The sequence below is a fragment of the Pelodiscus sinensis genome, chromosome 27 (genome assembly GCF_049634645.1).
Source record: "Pelodiscus sinensis isolate JC-2024 chromosome 27, ASM4963464v1, whole genome shotgun sequence".
NCBI lineage: Eukaryota > Metazoa > Chordata > Testudines > Trionychidae > Pelodiscus > Pelodiscus sinensis.
In genome coordinates this window covers 4,848,008-4,870,329 of record NC_134737.1, presented here as the reverse complement: position 1 = coordinate 4,870,329, position 22,322 = coordinate 4,848,008, and the positions used below count along the sequence as shown (strand labels likewise).

General features: G+C 44.4%; 1 protein-coding gene across 1 annotated transcript in view; it reads right to left on the bottom strand.

Annotated features, from left to right (window-relative positions):
- Positions 1-20,953, bottom strand: part of CD34 (CD34 molecule) — a 39,556-nt gene extending 18,603 nt beyond the window's left edge. Inside the window, exon 1 of the mRNA XM_075910580.1 lies at positions 20,673-20,953. Within this exon, the coding sequence (XP_075766695.1) occupies positions 20,673-20,751 (79 nt within the window). The 5' untranslated portion in view covers positions 20,752-20,953. The remainder of the gene's footprint in view (positions 1-20,672) is intronic.
- Between the last annotated feature and the right edge of the window lie 1,369 nt (positions 20,954-22,322).

The following is a 22,322-nucleotide window of genomic DNA, read 5'->3' as shown; positions in this document are numbered from 1 at the left end:
TTGAATGCTGAAGGTAGCCCCTTCCCCCATCAAGAGCGGTACTCCTCACAGTCGCAAGGAGTGAGGGAAATCAATGGGAGTGTTTCTCCCATTGACCTCTCGCTGTAGATCCGCCCCCAGAAAATCTATAAAGAGTATATCAACTCCAGCTACACAATTCACATATCTGGAGTTGCATCTCTTGCACTGATTTTCTCCATCAGTGTAGACCTGATCTCAGACTTTAAGGCTGGAAGGGACCTTCATGATCCTCTAGTCTGACCTCCTGCATATGACATGATTCTGAGATGCATTAACAGGTGTGTTGTGAGCAAGAGATGAGAAGTCATTCTTCCACTCTACTCTGTGCTGATTAGGCCTCAGTTGGAATATTGTGTCCAGTTCTGGGCACCACATTTCAAGAAAGATGTGGAGAAATTGGAGAAGGTCCAGAGAAGAGCAACAAAATGATTAAAGTTCTAGAGAACATGACCTATGAAGGAACACTGAAAGAGTTGGGCTTGTTTAGTTTGGAAAAGAGAAGATTGAGAGGGGACAGTTTTTTAAGGTATCTAAAAGGGTGTCACAAAGATGAGGGAAAAATTTGTTCTCCTTGGCCTTTGAGGATAGAACAAGAAGCAACGGGATTAAACTGCAGCAAGGGAGGTTTAGGTTGGCTATTAGGAAAAGCTTCCTAACTGTCAGGGTGGTTAAACACTGGAATAAGTTGCCTAGGGAGGTTGTGGAATCTCCATCTCTGGAGATATTTAAGAACAGGTTAGTTAGACATCTATCAGGGTCGATCTAGACCAGTGGTTCTCAACTGTGGGCCATATGGCTCCCCAGGGGTCACATCTTACCTCTAGGGGGCCACATGGAAAAAACGGAACATAAATGATGTACCTTTTTTTCCAACTAACAGCAGCTATGAGGGGGGCCACAGAGGTAAATGAGGCTCAGAAGGGGGCCATGAGCAAAAAAAGGTTGAGAAACACTGATCTAGACAATACTGGGTCCTGCCATGAGGGCAGGGGACTGGACTCAATGACCTCTCAAGGTCCCTTCCAGTCCTAGTATTCTATGATTCTATATTGCAGGCCATGGACATTCACCTACTCCTGTAATAGACTGTGACAGGGCGCCTGCCCTGCACTGGGCCTTTAAGCCCCAGGCTCAGGCCCCAAGCCTGAGGGAAGCTGGAAGACCAGCTGAGATGGTTAGGCTAATGAGCCCAGCTGCCAGCTATAAAAGGAGAGGCCCAGTTGCTGGAAGGGGGAGTGCAGGGCTGACTGCAGAGGCAGCAAGAGCTCCTGGGAGGGATACAGCTGCAGGAGACAGACTGGAGAGGGAAGCTCTCCCTCAGCAGTTGCCGGGGACCCCAGGAGAGGCCTGGCGGAAGGCAGAGGTGAGTTGGCGTCACCTGGAGACTACCTGCCGAGGGGACGCTGGCATGGAGATTGCAGCCAGCTGGGCAAGGCCAGGTAGGAAGTGGCCCAGGGCAGGAGCGGGAGGCGCCCCTCTTGGCCCGAGAGTCTCGGTGGGTTTTGGCTAGCTAGCCCCACCGAGGGAGTGACCTTATACCCGGTCGCTCACAGGGCCCTGGGCCGGGACCCGGTGGAGTAGGGTGGGCCCGGGTCCCCCTACCGGGGGGGTGCCCAGCTACGACGAGAATCTGTGTGTGGACTCGGCCTGTTTAAAGGGCCAGTATCAACTGCTGTGAAGCCGATGATGAGCAACCCATACAGACTGTAACTCGCCCTGAGATGGGCCATGTGAAGACAGTCAGGGGGCACTGAGGCTACTGGGGGGCGTGCGCCCCGTGACATAGACCAACAGCATCTGGTTGAGTTTACTAAAGTCTTCAAATAATGATTTAAAGACTTCAGGTTACAGAATCATTACCATTTACACGCTTCTAACCCTGCAAGGGGCTCAAATGTTAAACTAGTCCAAGGGTTCTCAAACGTCATTTCACCACAACTCCTTTCTGACACACACACACACACACACACACAAGCTACACCCCCCCAGAATCCTGAGTCTACCTGATTCTTGCATCCCCGGGTGGTGGAATGGGTGCCTGAGACCCATTTCCCTGGGCAGGAAAGGGGTCAAAGCCAAAGTCCAAGCACCTGGGCCCCAGCCAAGGGCCCTGTTAGCTGAACTCCACCATCTGGGCTGAAGCCGTAGGGCTTCTGCTTCAACCCTGAGCCCATTAAAATGGGGTCACGACCAATGTTCCTGCTAATCTTTTCATGCACAGAAGAAATATTGGGATGCTGAGAGGCAACATAACAAACCTACCTTAATGGACAAGAAAAAAAATGCTAACGGATAGTAGCACTCAAGGGCCCCAGTCAACAATAAGGGCTCGTTAGTGGTAGGCACTGTATATACACAGTAAAAATGAGAGCAGTAACCCAAACATCTTACAGTGAAAGTAAGCCACTCTGAAACAGGACTCAGGGAGAGGAAATATATTTCAGCTAGTTCTTGCTAAAACAATAAATAAAATAATGAAATGATTCTTGCCTTTCATCATAGAAAGGAGTGGGGTTGACGGGTTAGAATATGTGATTGGAAAGGCTGGGTTCTGTTCCTGGCTTTGCTAAGAAAGCTGGATTCAGTTCCCACCTGGAGAGTCTATCGGATGGTGAACTGATACTACTCAGGTCACATCTAGACTTATGTGCTGGAGATCAATCTTCTGGCCTTTGATTTAGTGGGTCTAGTTAAGACACCCTAAATTGAATGCTGAGGGCACTTCCTGTCAGTGCTGGTACTCCTTGCAGATGCGAGGAGGAAGGGAAGCTGACGGGAGCATTGTCTCCCATTGTCTTCCCACTGTAAAGATAGTGCTAAGCTCAGCTTAAGGTATACCCACTACAGCTACATTATTTACATGGCTGGAGTTGTGTACCTTAAACTGACCTTCCAGGTCTATTTTAGACCTGGCCTAAGTCATAGGTACAGGGCAGAGAAGAATTTTGATGCCAATGCAAAACTTTCCATGGAAACCCGGAGAGAATTCTGTAAAATGGGAGTTAGTATAGGAGGGCCTTACCATAGACTCCTGCGAATAGGCTTACTACATAAATTCATAGGTTCCAAGGCCAGAAAGGACCACTTGGATCACCTAGTCTGACCTTCTGATAGCACAAGTCAGTGGCTTGTTCCAAAATAATTCCCAAAGCAGATCTTTTAGGAAAAAGTCTATTTTCAAAGAACCCACCATGACCCTGGGTATATTGTTCCAATGGCTTACCACTCTTACTGTTAAAATATTTACATTTTATTTTCAGTGTCTATTTGTGTAGCTTCATCTAGCCATTGGCTCATGTTACATCTTCCTCTGCCAAACTGAAGACCCCATTATTGTATATTTGTTTCCCATGAATGTACTTATAGACCAGTGGTCCCCAATCTTTTAGGGCTGCCGGGCGCTTGGGGGCGGGGCCACTCACACGCTGTACGTAAGGGGGCGGGGCCGCTCACCGGCCACGTGACTGGGGCGGGGCCAAGCATGCGCCGCACACCCGAGGCTGGCAGCAGCATGTGCTGCAATCCCCGGCCGGGGCCAGTGCGGGCATGCGCGGTGCCCCCAGGGCCGGGGCCGGCAAGGGTGCATGCGGGCGGGGCCAGGGCCAGGGCCCACGCGGCGCACCTGGGGCCGGGGCCAGGGCCGGGGCCAGGGCCAGGGCACGCGTGGCGCATCCGGGGCCGGCCATGCGCCCGAGGCTGGCACCTGCCGCACGCCCGGGGTCGGGGCCAGCCCAGATTGCTCCGTGGGCGCACATAAAGGGCCCGGCGGGCGCCATGGCGCCCGCGGGCGCCGGGTTGGGGACCATGGTTATTGACTCACATCAAGTCACCCCTTAACCTTCTCTTTGTTTAAACTAAGGTTAGCTCACTGAGTCTATCACTGTAAAGCCATGTTTTCTAATCCTTTAATAATTCTTGTGGCTCTTCCCTGAATCTTCCCCAATTTAGCAACTTCCTTCTTGCACTGGAGGTACCAAAAGTGGACTTCATTTTCCAGCAATGGTCACATCAGTGCCAAATATAGAGGTAAAATAATGTCTCTACACTCTACTCTTACTAGAAACTCCCCTGTTTATGCATCCCACAATTGTATCAGCTCTCTTGGCCACGGCATCCAGCTGATTAGCCACACGAAATAAGACAGAATTCACCCTGCAACGCATTCTAGGGATAAATTAAATATTCCATTTTAATAGTCTCTTGGTGTATCTGAAACATAAACTACTCACCTCCCATGTCAGAATAGATAAGGTCCATCTAGTTTGCTACCCTGTCTTCAGAAAATGTTTGGTGATTCAGAGAAGGGATAAATCCCTAAAATATAGCTAATTATGCAATGCTATTATATGCAGCACTGGGAAATTTCCTTCTGACTCTTGATGATGATGATCAAATTATGCCTTGGAACAGGAGTAATTTTGGGCCCTTATTTTTATCCAATTAACAGAGCAGGTGATATTTCTACCCATATTTGTCTAATCCTATTTGAAGCTCACTAAGCAACTTGCAACAACAAAGATTTTACTGCAGAACAATGGGTATAATAAATATAAAGCCATGTCTCCACTTGCCGCATTGGAGATAGATATTCTGGCATTTGATTTAGCTGGCTTAGTAAAGACCTGCTAAATCCAACGCTGAGGGCTCCTCTGGTCGGCGCCAATACTCCTTGCCATTGTGAGGAGTAAGGGAGGCCGAGGGAAGTGTTTGCTCCCATTGATGTCCTGCTGTGAAGACGGTGCCCCACTCAGCTTAATGTATTTCGACTTTGGCTACGTTATTTACATAGAAGACAACGAATAGTCTAGTAGCACCTTAAAGACTAACAAAACATGTAGATGGTATCATGAGCTTTTGTGGGCAAAACCCTGAAGAAGTGGGTTTTGCCCACGAAAGCTCATGATACCATCTACATGTTTTGTTAGTCTTTAAGGTGCTACTAGACTATTCATTGTTTTTTAAGTTTTTCCAGTTAAAGACTAATTCAGCTACCCCTCTGAAGTTATTTACATAGTTGGAGTTGTGAACCTTAAACCGACCTTCCGGGTCTAATAGACCTGCCCTAAGACATGAGACTAAATGAATAATTCATTTGATATAAAAAAGTACCACAAAACAGCAAGAACCCATCAGTGTCGAACACACAAATAGCTACTGTTAACTATCCAAGGGACATGTGGTAACATTCCGCACTCAACACCAACAATTGATTCTGTGTAAGTAGCAGCGTGCAGACCCCATCTTTGCACTTCACAGACCTTTTGTTCAACTGCAGTTCAATAAAGGCAAAGTTCTGCAATTCCATATAGGCTCAAAATTCCCATTGGCATTAAAGGCAGTTTTGTTTATATGGTGACTGCATGACTAGGCCTTACATATGTAGCCAAACTCATCTGTTAGACCTACAATAAAACCCAAAGCCCCCATCTGGCAAAAAGAACTACCCTGGAACTCATGTTCAATAAAGTTGCAGTGTCAATGCGTTTACTGCAACTTCGTACTCATTGAAGAAAATGTACAGGCTACATTCCATGGCATCATTATCATAGAGGAAACTCACAGTGAACGTGCACCCTGTCAGATATTTCACATGCAAGCTACAGTCTTTCTAAGCATCAACATTTGAATGCTTTTCATACCTTATCCTCCTAATGCCTGTGTTCAGAGTTTCCTTCATGTTGGCAGCCTTACTTTATGGAAATGGCTACAATGAGGTAACTGTGAAGTCTATACTCCAGCCATACTCCCAAAAGAGAGCACATACACATAGTGTTAAAAGGCAGACCACAGAATAGCTTCACAATTACCCTTAAGCCTTTTCTGTCAGTGAAGAGAGAACCTACTTTTTTCTTCAGGAGCAGCAAAAAGTACCCAAAACACAGATTGTAGCAAGTTAACGGGTTGTATTTCCATAGTGCTTTTGCAAGTGCTTTGAATATGCTAACATCATGCCTTTAAATATTAATCAATACAAGGCCTGAAAAAGTTTGTGTCATTTTAAAAATCTTCTTAGGAAGGGGAATTTCTTCATAAAGATTTCAGTGGAGTAGCCATGTTAGTCTGTAACTGAAGAAACTTAAAACATAATGAATAGTCTTGCAGCATCTTAGAGACTAACAGAAAAGTAGATGGTATCACGAGCTTTCATGGGTACAACCCACTTCTTCAGATTTAAGTTTCTTCATAAAGAGGAAGAGATATTTATGTATAGCTCTTATCCCAACCAGTGATGTTCTCAAGGAAACTTATATCCTACATTCTTTCTTGTCTTCCAGTTAAGAAGCCTAGATGACAATAAGTAATGTCAAAAACGTGAAAGATCTTTATTAGAAAACATTATTAATATTGGGAGGGTTAGTGTTGATGAAATAAGCCAAGCTGCCATTCCTGATAAGACTTTAGAACAGATGCAGCCTGGAAATTGGCATTGCAACTTTTCTTCTTATATAACATGCCTCAGACTTGCTCTGTTATGACTCCATCATATGGCCTTCTCCAAGGTCCATTCCATGATTGTCCTCTTTGTAGCCTGGGGCCAGATTTTCCTAAGAGCTCATCTCCTATTTAGTTACCAGAGCAAGTAGGAAGATTTTTAGAAAAGGTCATCATGCTGCATGGATGCTGATCACCTCTCAAAGTCTCTAGCCCCAAAAATCCAACTGACATTCATTTTCCTGTACCCCATTACCAGCCTTTAACTAATCTCTCCCTCCCCCCCCCCCCAATGAACTACACTTCTATGACAATTTAAAAGTAGAGGTGGGACTGAGCTGCAAAGCTCACATCCAAATCTGAATCGTTGCACTGTATAAGGGTATTGGATCTAGGTTTTCTTTTTAGATGAAAGAGATATCCTTTTCCAGGAAAGAGCCAATTCAAAAGAGTTAAATCACTGAGTTTTCCTGATAAATTAAAACCAGAAGACATGATTCCATGCCCGGAATAATAATTAACGTAATGTTAAATCTCCCCATTTCATAAGGCCTTGTATTTACATGGACATCAGCAGGAACCTTTACCTCATTAAAATGACATCATGCCTTGAACTTGACTTCCCAAAGTGCCATAACCACCCAAACAAACACCTTTGAACTTTTCCAGATGTTTATAAAAATATCAAAGCTGTTTGGCCAAAATCTTTGCATCAGTGTGCATCATAAAACAAGGACTGGATCTTCCTCCACCTTAAGTTGCCTTTGGATTTGCTTCATTTTATTACAAGAAGACTCCCTTCCTCCCTTCCACTCCCCAGCACAAGCAACCATTTTAATACTGCAAGTATCAAAAGGTTTTGCAGCTGTAGGACTCGAGATATCTCTAACAATGCAGGTGGGAATGGGGATATGACTCCTAAGTGGCACTTCATTAAAAACGTGAATCATTTATCGCATAGGACATTCTTATTGGTTTTGCAAAATTTGTGTGAATTTATTAGTATTAAAGGAATGAGAATTTAAGCCAAATAAAACTGTTAACATAAAGCAATCAGTGTTTAGGAAATCTAGCACAGAAGGGAATCATCTCCAAATTAGTTGTGTGGAGGACATGATTTCACAAATATTTATTTAATTGACCTTTTCACTATACTACGACAAAAGAATATTCATCCAGTGCGTTGGACATCCTTGACCATTTTATAAAAATAATCAATAAACCTACCTGTCACTTAACCCAGATCAAATCAAATAATCAAGCAACAACATAAACTCAACACAAATGAATTGACTCTCATCACTCCCACTGGAGTTCTGCACCATTGTTCCCCAGCCCTACACAACACCCAGCTCCGTATGGTGAAGCGAAGGGGGACGGGAGAATCTTTTGGGGTCTAGGGCCACTGACCCATAGAAAAATCAGTCAGAGGCTGCACACACATGAGAAATAAAACAAAAACAAAAAAGTCTTCACTGATATGGCCCTCAACTGAGGAGAAAGACACTCCCCACATTCTCTATACACCCCCAGAGCCTAGGGGAGCCTGGGCTAGTGGATTTTGTGTGCTCCAGCCTCGCAAAAGAATTGGGGGAGGGGGGACTGGAGCACTAGTGTAGGCTCCCCAGAGCTGGGAGGGGAGGAGAGGGGGGGAAGCCAGGAGCCTCAGAGGTGGGATGAATGCTGGGCCTTAGGTTCCCCACTCCTGTAGCAAAGGAACAGCCTCAGATCAACACTGGGCAAAGTCTCAGCAGTTTGTATGTTGTTATGTAGTGTATAAGTCAGTTAAATACAGGGTTTTCTTCCTCTCATCTGAATCTTCACAATGACTAATGTGCAACCTGTGGAAATAGCTGCCTGTTTGTGATGACGGTACTAATTAGTCTTTGTATAGCACACTTCATCTTCAAATCACCATTCATCTGGTGAACATAGGCATGCGAAGCACATGTCATTAGGGTGCGCACCCAAAGAATTTTTAAAAAATGTACTTTGACCCCCATTAGCCACACCCCTGACCCCTGTTAACCATGTCCCTGACCCCTGTTAGCCACACCCCCTGACTCCCATTAGCCACACCTCTGGAGGTAACACTCTCGGGGCAATATGGACACATGACCAGAAAAAAAAGGTGTCATGTGACCCCCCCCCAAGGACTTTTCCCACCATCCTTCTACCAATAGGGATTAGTTTGGCCCTCACCAAACCTCCCTCATGCAACTGTCCTGTAATTGCATTAACCCAACAGTGACAGTAACTCGGAGCGGAGAGGCTGGGGGAAGAGTTCCCTCTCAGTTTCCTCCATTGAGCAGAATGATTTTTGTGTTGTGCACCAGTACTGAGTTCATGTGGCTTGTTTGGATGTGCCACTGTGGCACCCAAGTTACTAATAAATACCTTATAAACCTCTACCTTTTCCCTCTGCTGCCATGTCTCCTCCCCTTGCTTCATCAGCTCCCCTGGTGCCTGCTGCCCCCAATGTAAGAACATAAAAATGGCCGTACTGGGTCAGACCAGAGGTCCATCTAGCCCAGTAGCCTGTCTGCTGACAGTGGCCAGCGCCAGGTGCCCCAGAGGGGGTGGACCAAAGACAATGATCAAGCGATTTGTCTTGTGCCATCCATCTCCAGCCTGACAGACAGAGGCCAGGGACACCATTTCTATCCCTTGGCTAATAGCCTTTTATGGACCTAACCTCCATGAAATTCTCTTTAAACTCTGTTATAGTCCTAGACTTCACAGCCTCCTCTGGCAAGGAGTTCCACAGGTTGACTATGTGCTGCGTGAAGAAGAACTTTCGCTTATTAGTTTTAAGCCTGCTACCCTTTAATTTCATTTGGTGTTCTCTAGTTCATTTATTCATTAGTTCCCATATCTGTTCTTTATTCACCCTCTCCATAACACTCATGATTTTATAGACCTCTATCATATCCCCCCTCAGTCTCCTCTTTTCTAAACTGAAAAGTCACAATTGCTTTAGCTTCTCCTCATATGAGACCTGTTCCAAACCCCTAATCATTTTAGTTGCCCTTCTCTGAACCCTTTCCAAGGCCAAAATATATTTTTTGAGGTGAGGGAGACCACATCTGTATACAATACTCAAGATGTGGGCGTACCATAGTTTTATACAGGGGCAGTAAGATATTCTGTGTCTTATTTTCTATCTCTTTCTTAATGATTCCTAGCATCCTATTTGCCTTTTTGACCGCCGCTGCACAGTGTGTGGAAGTTTTCAGAGAACTATCCACGATAACTCCAAGATCTCTTTCCTGATTTGTTGTAGCCAAATTAGTCCCCATCACCTTCCTCTGCTGTCCTGACTCCTGCCCTTCTCACTGCCCTTAGCCTTCCTGATACTTGCCCCCCTCTACCAGCCCTTCTCTCCCCACTGTGCCCACTCCTCCAGTAGCCCCACTCTGATCATGTGAGCTATCCCTCCTCATCCCCTCTCCTAACACCTGCCCTGCCTCTCTCCTCTGGTGCTGGTCCCTCCCCTGCAGGTGTCTGCCTGTCTGCTTCACCCCCAGAATCCCCTGGCACCTGCACCTTCCCTTACCCCTGCACCTTCTTGGTGCCTCCCCCTTCACTCACTGCCCCTGCCCCTTTGCCCACCCCTTCACCACCCTCTGCCCCCATTCCTCTCAAGCCCCTGTGCCCTCACACATGACTTGCTCCATCCCCGCCTTCCTCATACTCACCCCTTCTTTCAAGCCTTCTCCCAACACCTCCTCCTCCCTCCTCTAGCCCCCCAGTGCCCTTACCCTCTCCTCTCCCAGCATCACCCTGTCCCCCCTCCCACTGACACCTCCTCCCTCCTGCCCTCTTCCTCATTGTCTCCACTTGGTCCCCTGGCATTTGTCTCTCCTGCACCCTGTCCGTTGGTGCCTGCCCCTTTCTTCTCCTGCCTTGCCCCCCTCCCCTCAGCACGAGCCCCTTCCTCTTCCATCCCTTCCCCCTATTTTCCCCCTTCCCCTCCCCAACCTTCTGCCTTCCAGTTTGCGGGGCTGGAGTCTGTGGAGTCACTCCAGCTGCTGGCCCAGGGCTAAGGTCTCCAAGGCGAAAGGTCTCCAAGAGACACATGAGACTATAGTAACAATAGAGCTTGAAGCCTCAATGCTCTGGGAGGGACCCGCACATGGAGGCACCGGAAGCCACATTTATCCTCCAGGCTCAACATCCCACCTGCCCAGGAAATGTAGCTCCCCAGAGCAAGCTGCATGGGGCCGAATTGGTGATTCCTGGTTGAGTCTGATGCTGTGGGGAGGAGGAGCCCTGTCCCATCTCCTGAGCATGTTGTGGAGCCGCAGCCGGACTCACTTGCGCTTTGCCGGGACCGTGCATGGGACTGACAGCGCCCCGGGATCAGCATGTGCCCGGATCAGTCTCCCCCCCCCCCCCCCCCCCGGCCAACTTCCCCCGATCCTTCCCAACCAGCTCTGCTGCCCCCAGCACCCTCCCGGCCATCCCTGCTTCCTGCTGGCCAGTTCTTCTCCTACCTATCTCCTCTGGCCAGCCACGCTGCCCCTGCTCCCGCTCCGCCCCCCATCTCCTCCAGCCAGCCGCGCTACCCCCTTATCTCCCCGGATTACTGGTGCTGCCCCCCTCCCAATCTCCCCAGCCAGCCCCGTCCCTTCCTCCTCCTGGCCAGCCCCGCCTCCCTCCCAGCTGGTATTTTTTCCTGGGGTGGGCTTTGAGCAGCGGGCCCCCACCATGTGGGCAGCTCCTGAGCCTGGCCACCAGGAGCCCAGCTCGGGGCTGAGCCCAGCGTGCAAGGAGCAGCTGCTGTAGCCCTACCCAGCCAGGCAGTACTTCCGGCACGGCGCGGCCCAGTCAGTGGCGAGACCCCGGGCTGTGGGGTCCCGGCACTGAGGGGGCAGCTCTCGGGCTTGGGGCACACGATGGGCCTTTGGGGCACAGGTGGGTGAGTGGCCCTGGCGAGGCAGGGAGCCCGGCTGCACCCTCCCCCTGTGAGCGGCTCCACTCTGCCGTCTCTAGAGCCGCACCGGGGACGGTGGCCGGCAGTGGGGGGTATACAGGTGGGGTGGGGTGGGGGAGTTGTGTGGTTGCACACAGGAGGGGGTGGCCAGCCGGAGGGGGCATACTTACCTGAAGCTCTCCCGCATCCTCCACCAGCTCCATGGTGTGCGGCCCCGGCTTTTGAAGTGCCCACGGGCCGCTGGAGCACGCGCAGCAGCACCGAGGCATGCCGGGCTGCGCAGTTTCTGATGCCGTGGCCGCCGGTGTCGTCTTGCAGAGGTAGGGGGGATGGGCTTGCCCCATTACAACCCTCCTCCTCCAGCCAGCCCGTCTGCCAGTTCACCCCGCATTAGGGTGTGCCCAGGCACACCCTGTGCGCATGCCTATGCTGGTGAAGTGGGTTTTTCCCCACCAAAGCTTATCCTCTAATAAACCTGTTATTTTCTAAGGTGCCACAGGACACCTCATTTTTTTCAAATCACTTGGCATCCATCTCTGCTTTAATACCTTTGACTTCAACTAATTAATCCTTGCAAAAACCATGCAGGGTATGTATTAGCCCAATTTTACAGACAGACAAACTGAGGAAGGACTCTAATGACACATAACTAACGCCACAAGGGCAGAACTAAAATGAGCATTTAGGAGCTCCTGGTCCTTTAAGTGTACATCTACATTGCAATTAGACACCTGTGGCTAGCCCATGCCAGCTGGCTTAGGCTCATGGGGCTTGAGCTAAGGGGCTATTTAATTGTGATATAGACATTTGGCTTCACACTGCAGGCTGAGCTCTGGAACCTGGGCCTTGGACTGCAGCCAAAGCCCAAATGTCTTCACCTCAGTTCAGCAGCCCCTTAGCCCGAGCCCTGCATGCCTCAATCAACTGATGTGGACTAGCTAGAGACCGAGTGTGTTGATCGGAATGGAGAAGCTGTGGAGAAAGAGGGCAGAACTGAACTACAACTGCACGAGCCACATGTCAATGTTTGCCTTTCATTAAGCTATTCAACTTTAATAAGCAGCAGCTTTGGGGATGCCGAGCTACATTACTCATAAAGCTCTAGTTCTACTCCTCTCCCGTCATGTGGCAGAAATTCAAGTGGTTGGAACTCCATTTGCTCTGGAAATATCTGATAAATTCCCTCCTCCTTTTCCCCCCCTTTCCATACAGCCCCAGACAGGATATGGGTGTGGGATCTGCAGTCACGAATGACACAAAGGAAAAAGGCCAAAGAGAATGTGGAAAGGAGGAGGGCTGACAATGCCAACCATGACATCACTGCAGTCAGCCTTGAGCAGAAGGCACCCAATCAACACTTAGAGCCAGTAAGGAGGGATTTTGCCTTGTTGCATAGCCTGACTTAAAGAGCCAGCTTAGGAACCTGATTTCTCAGGTAGCATCTATGATCCATGTGGCTTGCGTACTTGACAATCAGTGTTCTAGAAGAAGTTGAACCTGAATTACCATTCCACCTTGGCCTCACCAATTTTCTGCTCATCATCTCCTCTATTTTGAAGGCTCTTGGTAGATGAATAGAGCTACTTGAGGATGATCGTATGCAGGAAAAGGTGGTTGCAGCCCTACACTCATAGGTACAAATGTATATAGCTTACATCAGGTACAAAAACAGACAGGGTCTTGCACTAGTACACTAGGTACACATTTTAATAGACGTTCTAATAGCACAATTCACTGCACTTTTAATCCTTTTTTTAATGTATATACACCATGTAATATTTTACTATGTAAAAATCACATTAACAACGTAAGAATGGCCATACTGGGTGAGACCAAAGCTCCATCTAGCTCAGCATCCTGTCTGCTGACAGTGGCCAATACCAGATGCCCCAGAGGGAGAGATCACAACAGATAATCCTTACGTGATCCCTCCCCTGTCACCCACCTCCAGACAAACAGAGGCTAGGGACACCATTCCTACCCATCCTGGCTAACAGCCATTGATGGACACAACCTCCATTAATATATCTAGCTCTTTTTTGAACCCTGTTAAAGTTCTAGTCTTTACCACATCCTCTGGCAAGGAGTTCCACAGGTTGACAGTGTACCGAGTGAAGAAACTTCCTTTTTTTTGTTTTTGAACCTGTTGCCTATTAATTTCATTTGGTGTCCCCTAGTTCTTATATTATGAGAATAAGTAAATAACTTTTCCTTATTCACTTTTTTCACACTAGTCATGATTTTATAGACCTCTATCATATTCCCCCTTTGTCTCCTCTTTTCTAAGATAAAAAGTCCAAGTCTTTTTACACTCTCTTCATATGGTACTTGTTCCAAACCCCTATCATTTTTTTGCCCTTTTCTGACCTTTTCCAATGTATCTTTTTTTGAGATGAGGTGACCACATCTGTACATAGTATTCAAGATGTGGGCGTTTTATGGTTTTATATAGAGGCAATAAGATATTTTCTGTCTTATTCTCTATCCCTTTTTTAATGATTCCTAACATTCTATTTGCTTTTTTTGATTGCTTGTGCACACTAAATACATGTTTTAAGAGAACTATCCCCAGTGATTCCAAGATCTCTCTCATGAGTAGTTGTAGCTAAATGAGTCCCCATCATATTGTATGTACAGTTGGGATTATTTTTTCCAATGTGCATTACTTTACATTTATTAATATTAAATTTCATTTGCCATTTTGTTGCCCAGTCACTTAGTTTAGTGAGATCTTTTTGAAGCTCTTCTCAGTCTGCTTTGGTCTTAACTATCTTGAACAGTTCAGTATTGTCTGCAAACTTTGCCACCTCACTGTTTACCCTTTTCTCCAGATCATTTATGAATAAGTTGAATAGGATTGGTCCTAGGATTGACCCATGGGGAACACCACTAGTTACCCCTCTCCATTCTGAAAATTTACCATTATTCCCACCCTTTGTTTCCTGTCTTTTAACCAGTTCTCAATCCATGAAATGATCTTCCCTCTTATTCCATGACAACTTAATTTACATAGGAGCTTTTGGTGAGGGACCTTGTTAAAGGCTTTCTGGAAATCTAAGTATACTATATCCATTGGACCCCTTCTATTCACATGTTTGTCGACTCCCTCAAAGAACTCTAAGGGTATGTCTACACTTGCCCCCTAGTTTGAACAAGGGAGGCAAATGAAGCATACCAAAGTTGCATATCAAGTGCGGGATTTAAATATCCCATGCTTGATTAGCATAATTGCGGCCAGTCACCATTTTAAAATGCCGGTCACCCTTTAACTTGCCATGTGTAGACGCAGTAGTCCAATTTAAAACCCTTCCCTCGAATTAACTGTTACTCCTCATTGCATTGGAAGGGTTTCCAATCGAACTACCACGTTTACATGTGGCAAGTTAAATCGGGCGACCAGCATTTTAAAATGGCGACTAGCTACGATTATGCTAATCAAGCATGGGATATTTAAAATCCGTGCTTGATTTGCAACTTCCGTATGCTTCATTTGCCTCCCTAGTTAGAACTAGGGGGAAGTGTAGACATACCCTAGTAGATTAGTAAGGCATGATTTCCCTTTACAGAAACCATGTTGATTTTCCCCCAACAAATTATGTTCATCTATATGTCTGACAATTTTATTCTTTACTATAGTTACAACTAATTTGCCCAGTACTGACGTTAGACTTGCCCATCTGTAATTGCCAGGATCACTCTAGAGCCCTCTTTAAATACTGGCGTCACATTAACTATCTTCCAGTCATTAGGTACAGAAGCTTATTTAAAGGATAAGTTACAAACCACAGTTAATATTTCCACAATTTCACATTTGAGTTCTTTTAGAACTCTTGGGTGAATGCATTCTGGTCTCGGTGACTTGTTACTGTTAAGTTTATGAATTTGTTCCAAAACCTTCTCTAATGACACCTCAATCTGGGACAATGCCTCATATTTGTCATCTAAAAAGAATGGCTCAGGTTTGAGAATATCCCCAATATCCTCAGCTATGAAAACTGAAGCAAAGAATTTATTTAGCTTCTCTGGAATGATTTATCATCTTTGAGTGCTTCTTTAGCATCTCGATCATCCAAGGGTCCCACTGGTTGTTTAGCAGACTTTCTGCTTCTGATGTACTTAAAAAACATTTTGCTATTACTTTTTGAGTTTTTGTCTAGCTGTTCTTCAAACTCCTTTTTGTCTTTTCTTATTATATTTTTACACTTAATTTGACAAAGTTTATGCTCCTTTCTATTTTTCTCACTAGCTGAATCTGAACATACAGAAACTTTCCTAAATGTAATAGTTTTGATTAGCATTTGATTCAAGTCAAAGGCGAAAAGTCTTTATTTTAAACAAACAGGTTTGCCCATCTCCAGTGACTCAGCACTGTATTGGGATCTCCTGTTCTACCTGTTATATGGTGTAATTGGAATGTACAAACTGAAGTAACCCCCCCTTTCCCAGCCTTTAAAAAAAGCACTCATCTTAAAAATGAACCAGAAAGACCAAGTAGATTTTGCAGACAATTATTTTCCACTTAGCAACTTTCATTTGGATCAGATGAAATGCAAATTACATGCAGTACCCGCTGAAATATAGCAGTTCCAGGGATGCACAGCATTCTCGTACATGTCTTCCTTTGAGGATGGACATTTTGGCTTCTGATTTTAAGGCAGCTTCTCACATGCAAGGATAGATAGCGATGTGGGAACTCAGGAAGAAAAGGTTCTAATCCTGCCTCCACTGTGTGCCTGCTCGTAGACCATGGGTGAATTACTTCAAAATTAATTTTCAAAAGTGCTCAGACAGTGTGGTTCAAAGGTTTTAAAACTTCATAGGTTGGCATGGTGCTGGGAATGCATCCCACTAGCTTAGCTATGAAATATAGCCTAGCTGCAGACTGTCAGCTCACCGTAGTATTTTTAGCTCTTATTTCATGCTTTTTATACATACCTTTTTGCAAAGCATGTGAAGTTTATCATTATCCCCATTTTACAAATGGGGAATTTGAAGCATCAGGTTGAAATAACTTGCTCAATGTAACAAAACAGGTTAATGGCAGAGCCAGGAATAGACCCTAAGTACCATATCTAAAATACATGAAAAGTAGTTCTTGGAAAAACTACAAATTATTATATGAATAAATCTGAATTATAGCTTAATATTTAGATTAGACAAGTGCTGAATCACTCCTAATTAGCCTTCAAGTAATGTGTTTCATAATTCTGGATTTGCTTTTACCTTGAACCTTTTCTAATCTTACTTTGGAGTCTGAAAATATGTGTCAACAAATTTTCCTTTAAACAGCATGGAGTGGTTTTGTTTCCACTTAATATATGTCAGTGGGGAAGAGGGAATTCTTAGCTTGCTATTTCAGCCAACATGCACATAGCTTTTGAGAGTCATTCTTCTATTGTCTAGCTCTTGAGTGGAGAAATGCTGCTGGGAAAATAAGATTAAAAGCCAAGGGGAGAGATCAGCAAGGAAATTGCTCAGGAGATGTTTGCTTTGTTAAAGTTGTGCATCTGAGTTGGGTTGTGACCCTGAGAAGTGCTGACACCTACAACTCAGAGGTCAGTAACAAGTTGCAGGTCTTCAGCAATATGCTGGGTCCTACTTTTAACTAGGGGTGTGTCTAGACTACATCCCTCTTTCGACAGAGGGATGTAAATGAAGCACTTCAAAAGTGCAAATGAAGCCGGGATTTAAATATCCCGTGCTTCATTTGCATAATCATGTAATGGCACTCTTTCGAAAAAGCGCTATTTTGAAATTGAAACGACAGTCTAGACACGATTCTTTCAAAAATGGAGCGCTTTTTCGAAAGATCCTGTAAACCTCAAAAAATCTTTCTAAAGAGCACCCCGTTTTCGAAAGAACTGCATCTAGACTGTGGTTTCAATTTCAAAATAGCGCTTTTTCGAAAGAGCACCATTACATGATTATGCAAATGAAGCACAGGATATTTAAATCCCAGCTTCATTTGCACTTTCGAAGTGCTTTATTTGCATCCCTCTGTCGAAAGAGGGATATAGTCAAGACGTAGCCATATATGAAGTAGCAAATTGTTCCTTCTTTAATGAAGATGTTTAAACAAGTTGGGGAAAATTCTATTCCAACACTATAGCAGACTAGGAAGCAATGTGACAGAAAATCTACTGGAGTAAGTACAGGTTGAACTTCTCTAGTCCAGCATCCTTGGGACCTCACTGGAGCCAAACCTGACAATTTTCTGTACCACTGGACATCAATATTGTCTAGCAGCATTACCAACACTTCCACTGCTTACTGGGCCCTTAGAAGATATTTAGGGGTAAATTAGAGCTAAATAACAGAACAGTCAGGACTGGTGACTGTGAACAAACTTTTTGGGACCATGGGAAACTTGGCCACACCCTTGATAAGTGGACATCCCGCTAACTGAAATCATGCCAGACCAGAGAGTTCTGGATTAGAGACATTCAACCTGTACCTTGATATCACTACAGCACCCACCATAGGTATGTCTTTCAGTCTCTCTTTTATCAACACACCTGACCCACAGGAACAACGTGAGTTCTGCATTATGTGAATAGGCACAAAAGGGTGCTCAGTTGAAGTTAGTATTTTTTTTATTCTAAAGAATATGTGAATTGTTTCATTCTCAATTGCTAATTTCACAGATACTATGGCACCAAATCTTAATTCTCTCTCCTTGGTAAAGATCTTGCTGCAACGCACCAAGAGATAGTAAGCCAGTAATAACTAGTTAGTGGCTTAAGTAAGGCACTCGGGTAACTCAGCTGGGTGTGCAGTGCCACCTGCTGTCATGCTGGGTGATAACTGAACTTGGAGCTAAACTGGTAGGGGCACAGAGATTCTAGTAGCTCCCAGGCTGCATCACAACCTGTCAGAGGTTCCCAGACCCTTATCGCCTCTTGACCAAAAAAGTGTGTTTGTATGAATCCTTGCAAATGATCAAATTTTGCACAGTCCCTGCTATAAGTTTTCCTAAATGGAAATGTTGTTAAAGGCTTCAGCTTATAGAATCCTAGGGCTGGAAGAGACCTCAGGAGGTCATCGAGTCCAGCCCCCTGCCCAAAGCAAGTACAGTATTCTGGTAGCAAGTAAATAGAAGGTCTTAAAGGAAGAATGAAAAACAACGTTTACAAATATACAATAGAGCTTGTGCTTGGATGCTCAAAAATTGATGGCCAGGACCACTCTCTTTGTAGTAACTAGTTTTTGATATTATACCCCTGAATTTATATAGTCATCTAAGATGTAGATACCTGAAAAAAGGCATGATATTTTGGTTCTGAAAGTTCATGTCCTAGAAGCCACCAAAAAGGCAGCATTGTCCAGGGAATAAGTAAGTAACAAGGATATAGAACTCCTGTTACCTGTGTACCCGATTCACTGTGGAATCTTGAGACATGTCATTTAGGGAATTATTTTCACAGGTGTTAGGCACTCATAGCTCCAACAGAAGTCAATGAGAAACGCAGGTATTCAGAACCCCTCTGTGCTTTATTTTACCCTATGGAATGGAATTAAAACTTATTTACCTCACACAGGGGTGTTCATAGACTTATAGATCTAAAGGAGAAAAGGACTCTCATAATGTTCTAGTTTAATGTCTGGCACATTCCAGGCCATAGAACCTCACAACACACATTCCTGTAGTAATGGGCCAGAAATTACTGCCTGAGTCGCCAAAGTCCTCAAATCTTGATTTAAAGACATCAGGTTACAGAGAGTGCACCATTTACTCTAGTTCAAATCAGTAAAAGTGACCCGTGCTGTGTGGCAGAGGAAGGAAACTGCCCCCTGGAATCTCATCTTCCTGATTTGGGGAAAAATTCCTTCCTGACCCCAGATATGACCATCAATATGTAGGCAAGATCTATCAGCCAGACATATGGGGAGCAAATTAACTATTCACAAAGCATTTAAAAATCCCATACCAGAGCAGAGTATTGGCTTAGCTAATAAATGGCAACACATTTTACAGTATGTGTATTTTCTCTCAAAGTCCATTATAAGTACAAAATTTAAAAAAAAACAAAAAACAACCCCCTCAAACCCTAGCACTTGTTAATTTTGCCTTTGCCTTTTTTCATGGCACAAATGATTCAGATTTCTAATTGCAGACAAAAGCTCTTGTACTAAATCCTTGCTCACCACACATCTCAGACAGTAACACAATGCTGAAACACACTTTAAAGACTTCTTTGTACTGGGCTTTCTGTAAAAGCATACTAGAAGGTGAGATGAAATGGCACAAGTGAGCAATATTGTGTGCCAGCTTGATAAGGGAGTGAATTTGTTCCTTTCTGAAATATTAGCAATGAAATAAGAGACAGAAGAGCACAATTTAACTGACTATTTAAGAGAATCTATTCTCACACATTTCATTGACAAAAGTGAAAACAAAGTAGGTTGGATACTTCAGGATTTTGGATGTTATTCTAGTACTGCTTATAGAATATTCAGACAAAAAAGTTCCCCAATAATTTATTATGCCAATCTTAATTAGTATTAAGATTCTTAGTAGATTAGAACAAATATACAAAAATATGTCAAAGTGTTAAATATTGCTTAAACTAAAATCCAACAAAAGCACCCTATGCAAAACAGAGGCCTATGCACCAAAAATCCTTAAAATTACTCTCTTCTCCTCTTCCCCCCTGTGCTGATTGTTGCTTGTGGATGACTTAAGGGTGGGTGAAGGATTCCCCATGGTAACAAGAAGTTCATCCGAGGAAGCAAAGTTTTTTTTGGGAAGTGACAGATTTTTAGAACAGGTTTTGTAGTTACACTTGTTTTTAAACTAAATAAGTGTTTAATTCCTATAAAATAATCATTGAAAATTAGAAACCTCTGTCCTTTCCGGCTAGTACAGAGCAACAAGTTATATGAATTCATTAGTGGAATTCCACACATTTACATCTTTCTTATAACCTAGGTTCTAATTGAATGCTTTCATATTTTTGTTTTCAACTCCATTTAAAGCAGTAATAATTCCTGTTCTGAACACTCATTTTTGGCTTTTTTTGGAGAATCAGGAGATGTGTCATTATTCTACATAAAATGTCCTCTATAGAATGCTCTCTATCTAATCTGTGGTCTGCTCCAATTTTATTGAACATACATTACATTTACAGTACACTGTTTTCTCTACCTTCTATCTAAGGACTGGTAGTAGGATCAGTAATACAGAGAGGTATTTCCCTGCACATTTCTCCCCCTCCCCCCACTCTATTTTGTGCTTAATGAATATAGTAGCCATAAATTGAGCCTTTATATGTTTAATACTCACCTATCAAGCTCAGAACACAGAACATAGTGCAGAAAAGCTGCTTCCTCTTCATTGCTTTTAAACTTCCCAGTAACAACATATCTGCTGATTATGTTCAAGCAAAACTGGATATTGCTTTAGTAATCTTGGATTTTTAAGTCCTGCTACAGCTCTGTTGAGTAGTGTGCAAACTGCCTTTTAGTTTGAGTCTTTGAGGCCAGTAACATATGGGGTGGAATTCCCTTGCATGGGTTACGCTTGTGGTTCCAAATTATGAGGTGGAGTGTGTCCAAAGCTGGATCTAGCTTAAGTAGTTTATAGCAATCTCACTATCACATTGTTAACTTTCCTCCCTCCCCCATATCCTTTTTTTTTAAACATGACACATGCTTAACTCTTTCATGGAAGCTGGTTCCTTTTACTTTGAAAATGAAGAGAGACATACAATTTGCATTACACTGAAAGTGAAGATAATATGGTTTCTGTAGTTAAAAGTAAAACTCCCCTTTTATCCTGAATTAATACTACTTAAAAGCAGCATAAAATGTGAAATCACCTACCCATCCACCCACCCACATCCAACTCTGTATGGTAATACTGCAGAGAGTTTGAAGGCTTTTAGAATCTGGGATTTTTTTAGTAATTACATTAATAATTAATTTGGGGCTCACCATTGACAAACAGGAACAGTGTCATTTACTTCAATATACTGAATTCACTAAGGCCATCAGTGATTATGGTCCACTGATGCAAAAGGTGTTGAAACTTAGGGCCAGTGTTTGGACTGAAAACGTGTAGATAAAAACTATTTTTAATATCTTGGATCAGGGATGGGAACCTAAGGCATGGGGCTGGATGCGGCCCCTGGCTAGCCCAGATCCAGCCCCCAAGGCTCAGGGCTCTCCCCAGGATTAGGGTGCACACACTGGCACTCCACAACCCTTGTCACTTGTGTACAGGACCGGAGCATACAAAGTCTACTAGCCTGACCCCCACTAGGATCTGGTGTGGAGAGTGTCTTTTTGCTTCTCAGTTGAGAGCCATGTTAGTGATGGATTTTTTTTTTTTGCTTCTCCCTTGTGTGTTGCCCCGGACTGATTTTTGTGTGGGTCAGCAGCCTCTGATCCCCAAAAAAGATTCCCCACCCCTGAGGGTGCAAGTAAAAGTGTAAATTGGTGAATTCTAAAGGCCAAATATTTGGATTTTGCTGGTACCTTGATGAGACTCAGGAGTAAGTCATTTATACAAAGCATAGGTAACTAATGGTAGCACCCCAGAAGTGCAATGCCTCCTCATACCCTGCCAAAATTTTGTTTGCTAAATACGGTGCTTCCTCATGCCCCTCCCTGTTTCTCTAGGTAGCCCTACCCCTTGCAGGCACCAGTCACCTATACTTCCAAGAATGATTTAACACACACTGGGAAAAGGATGTTCTACATCAGTCAAGTAATCACTTCCTTACTCCTTTCAATTCAGATAAGAGGTCAGGTTGCTGTTTCCTGCCCATTTTCTATGTAATCTATTCTTCTGTATTTAGCTTGTTTCTTTTTCCTTTCCTTCACCATAAAAAATAACCTTAGAGCAGGAGACCTCTGATTTTTCAAAATAAGGGTTACCTCATAATAGAGAATCTCACAGATACCTTCCATCCCAGTCATGTGTCCCACGGCA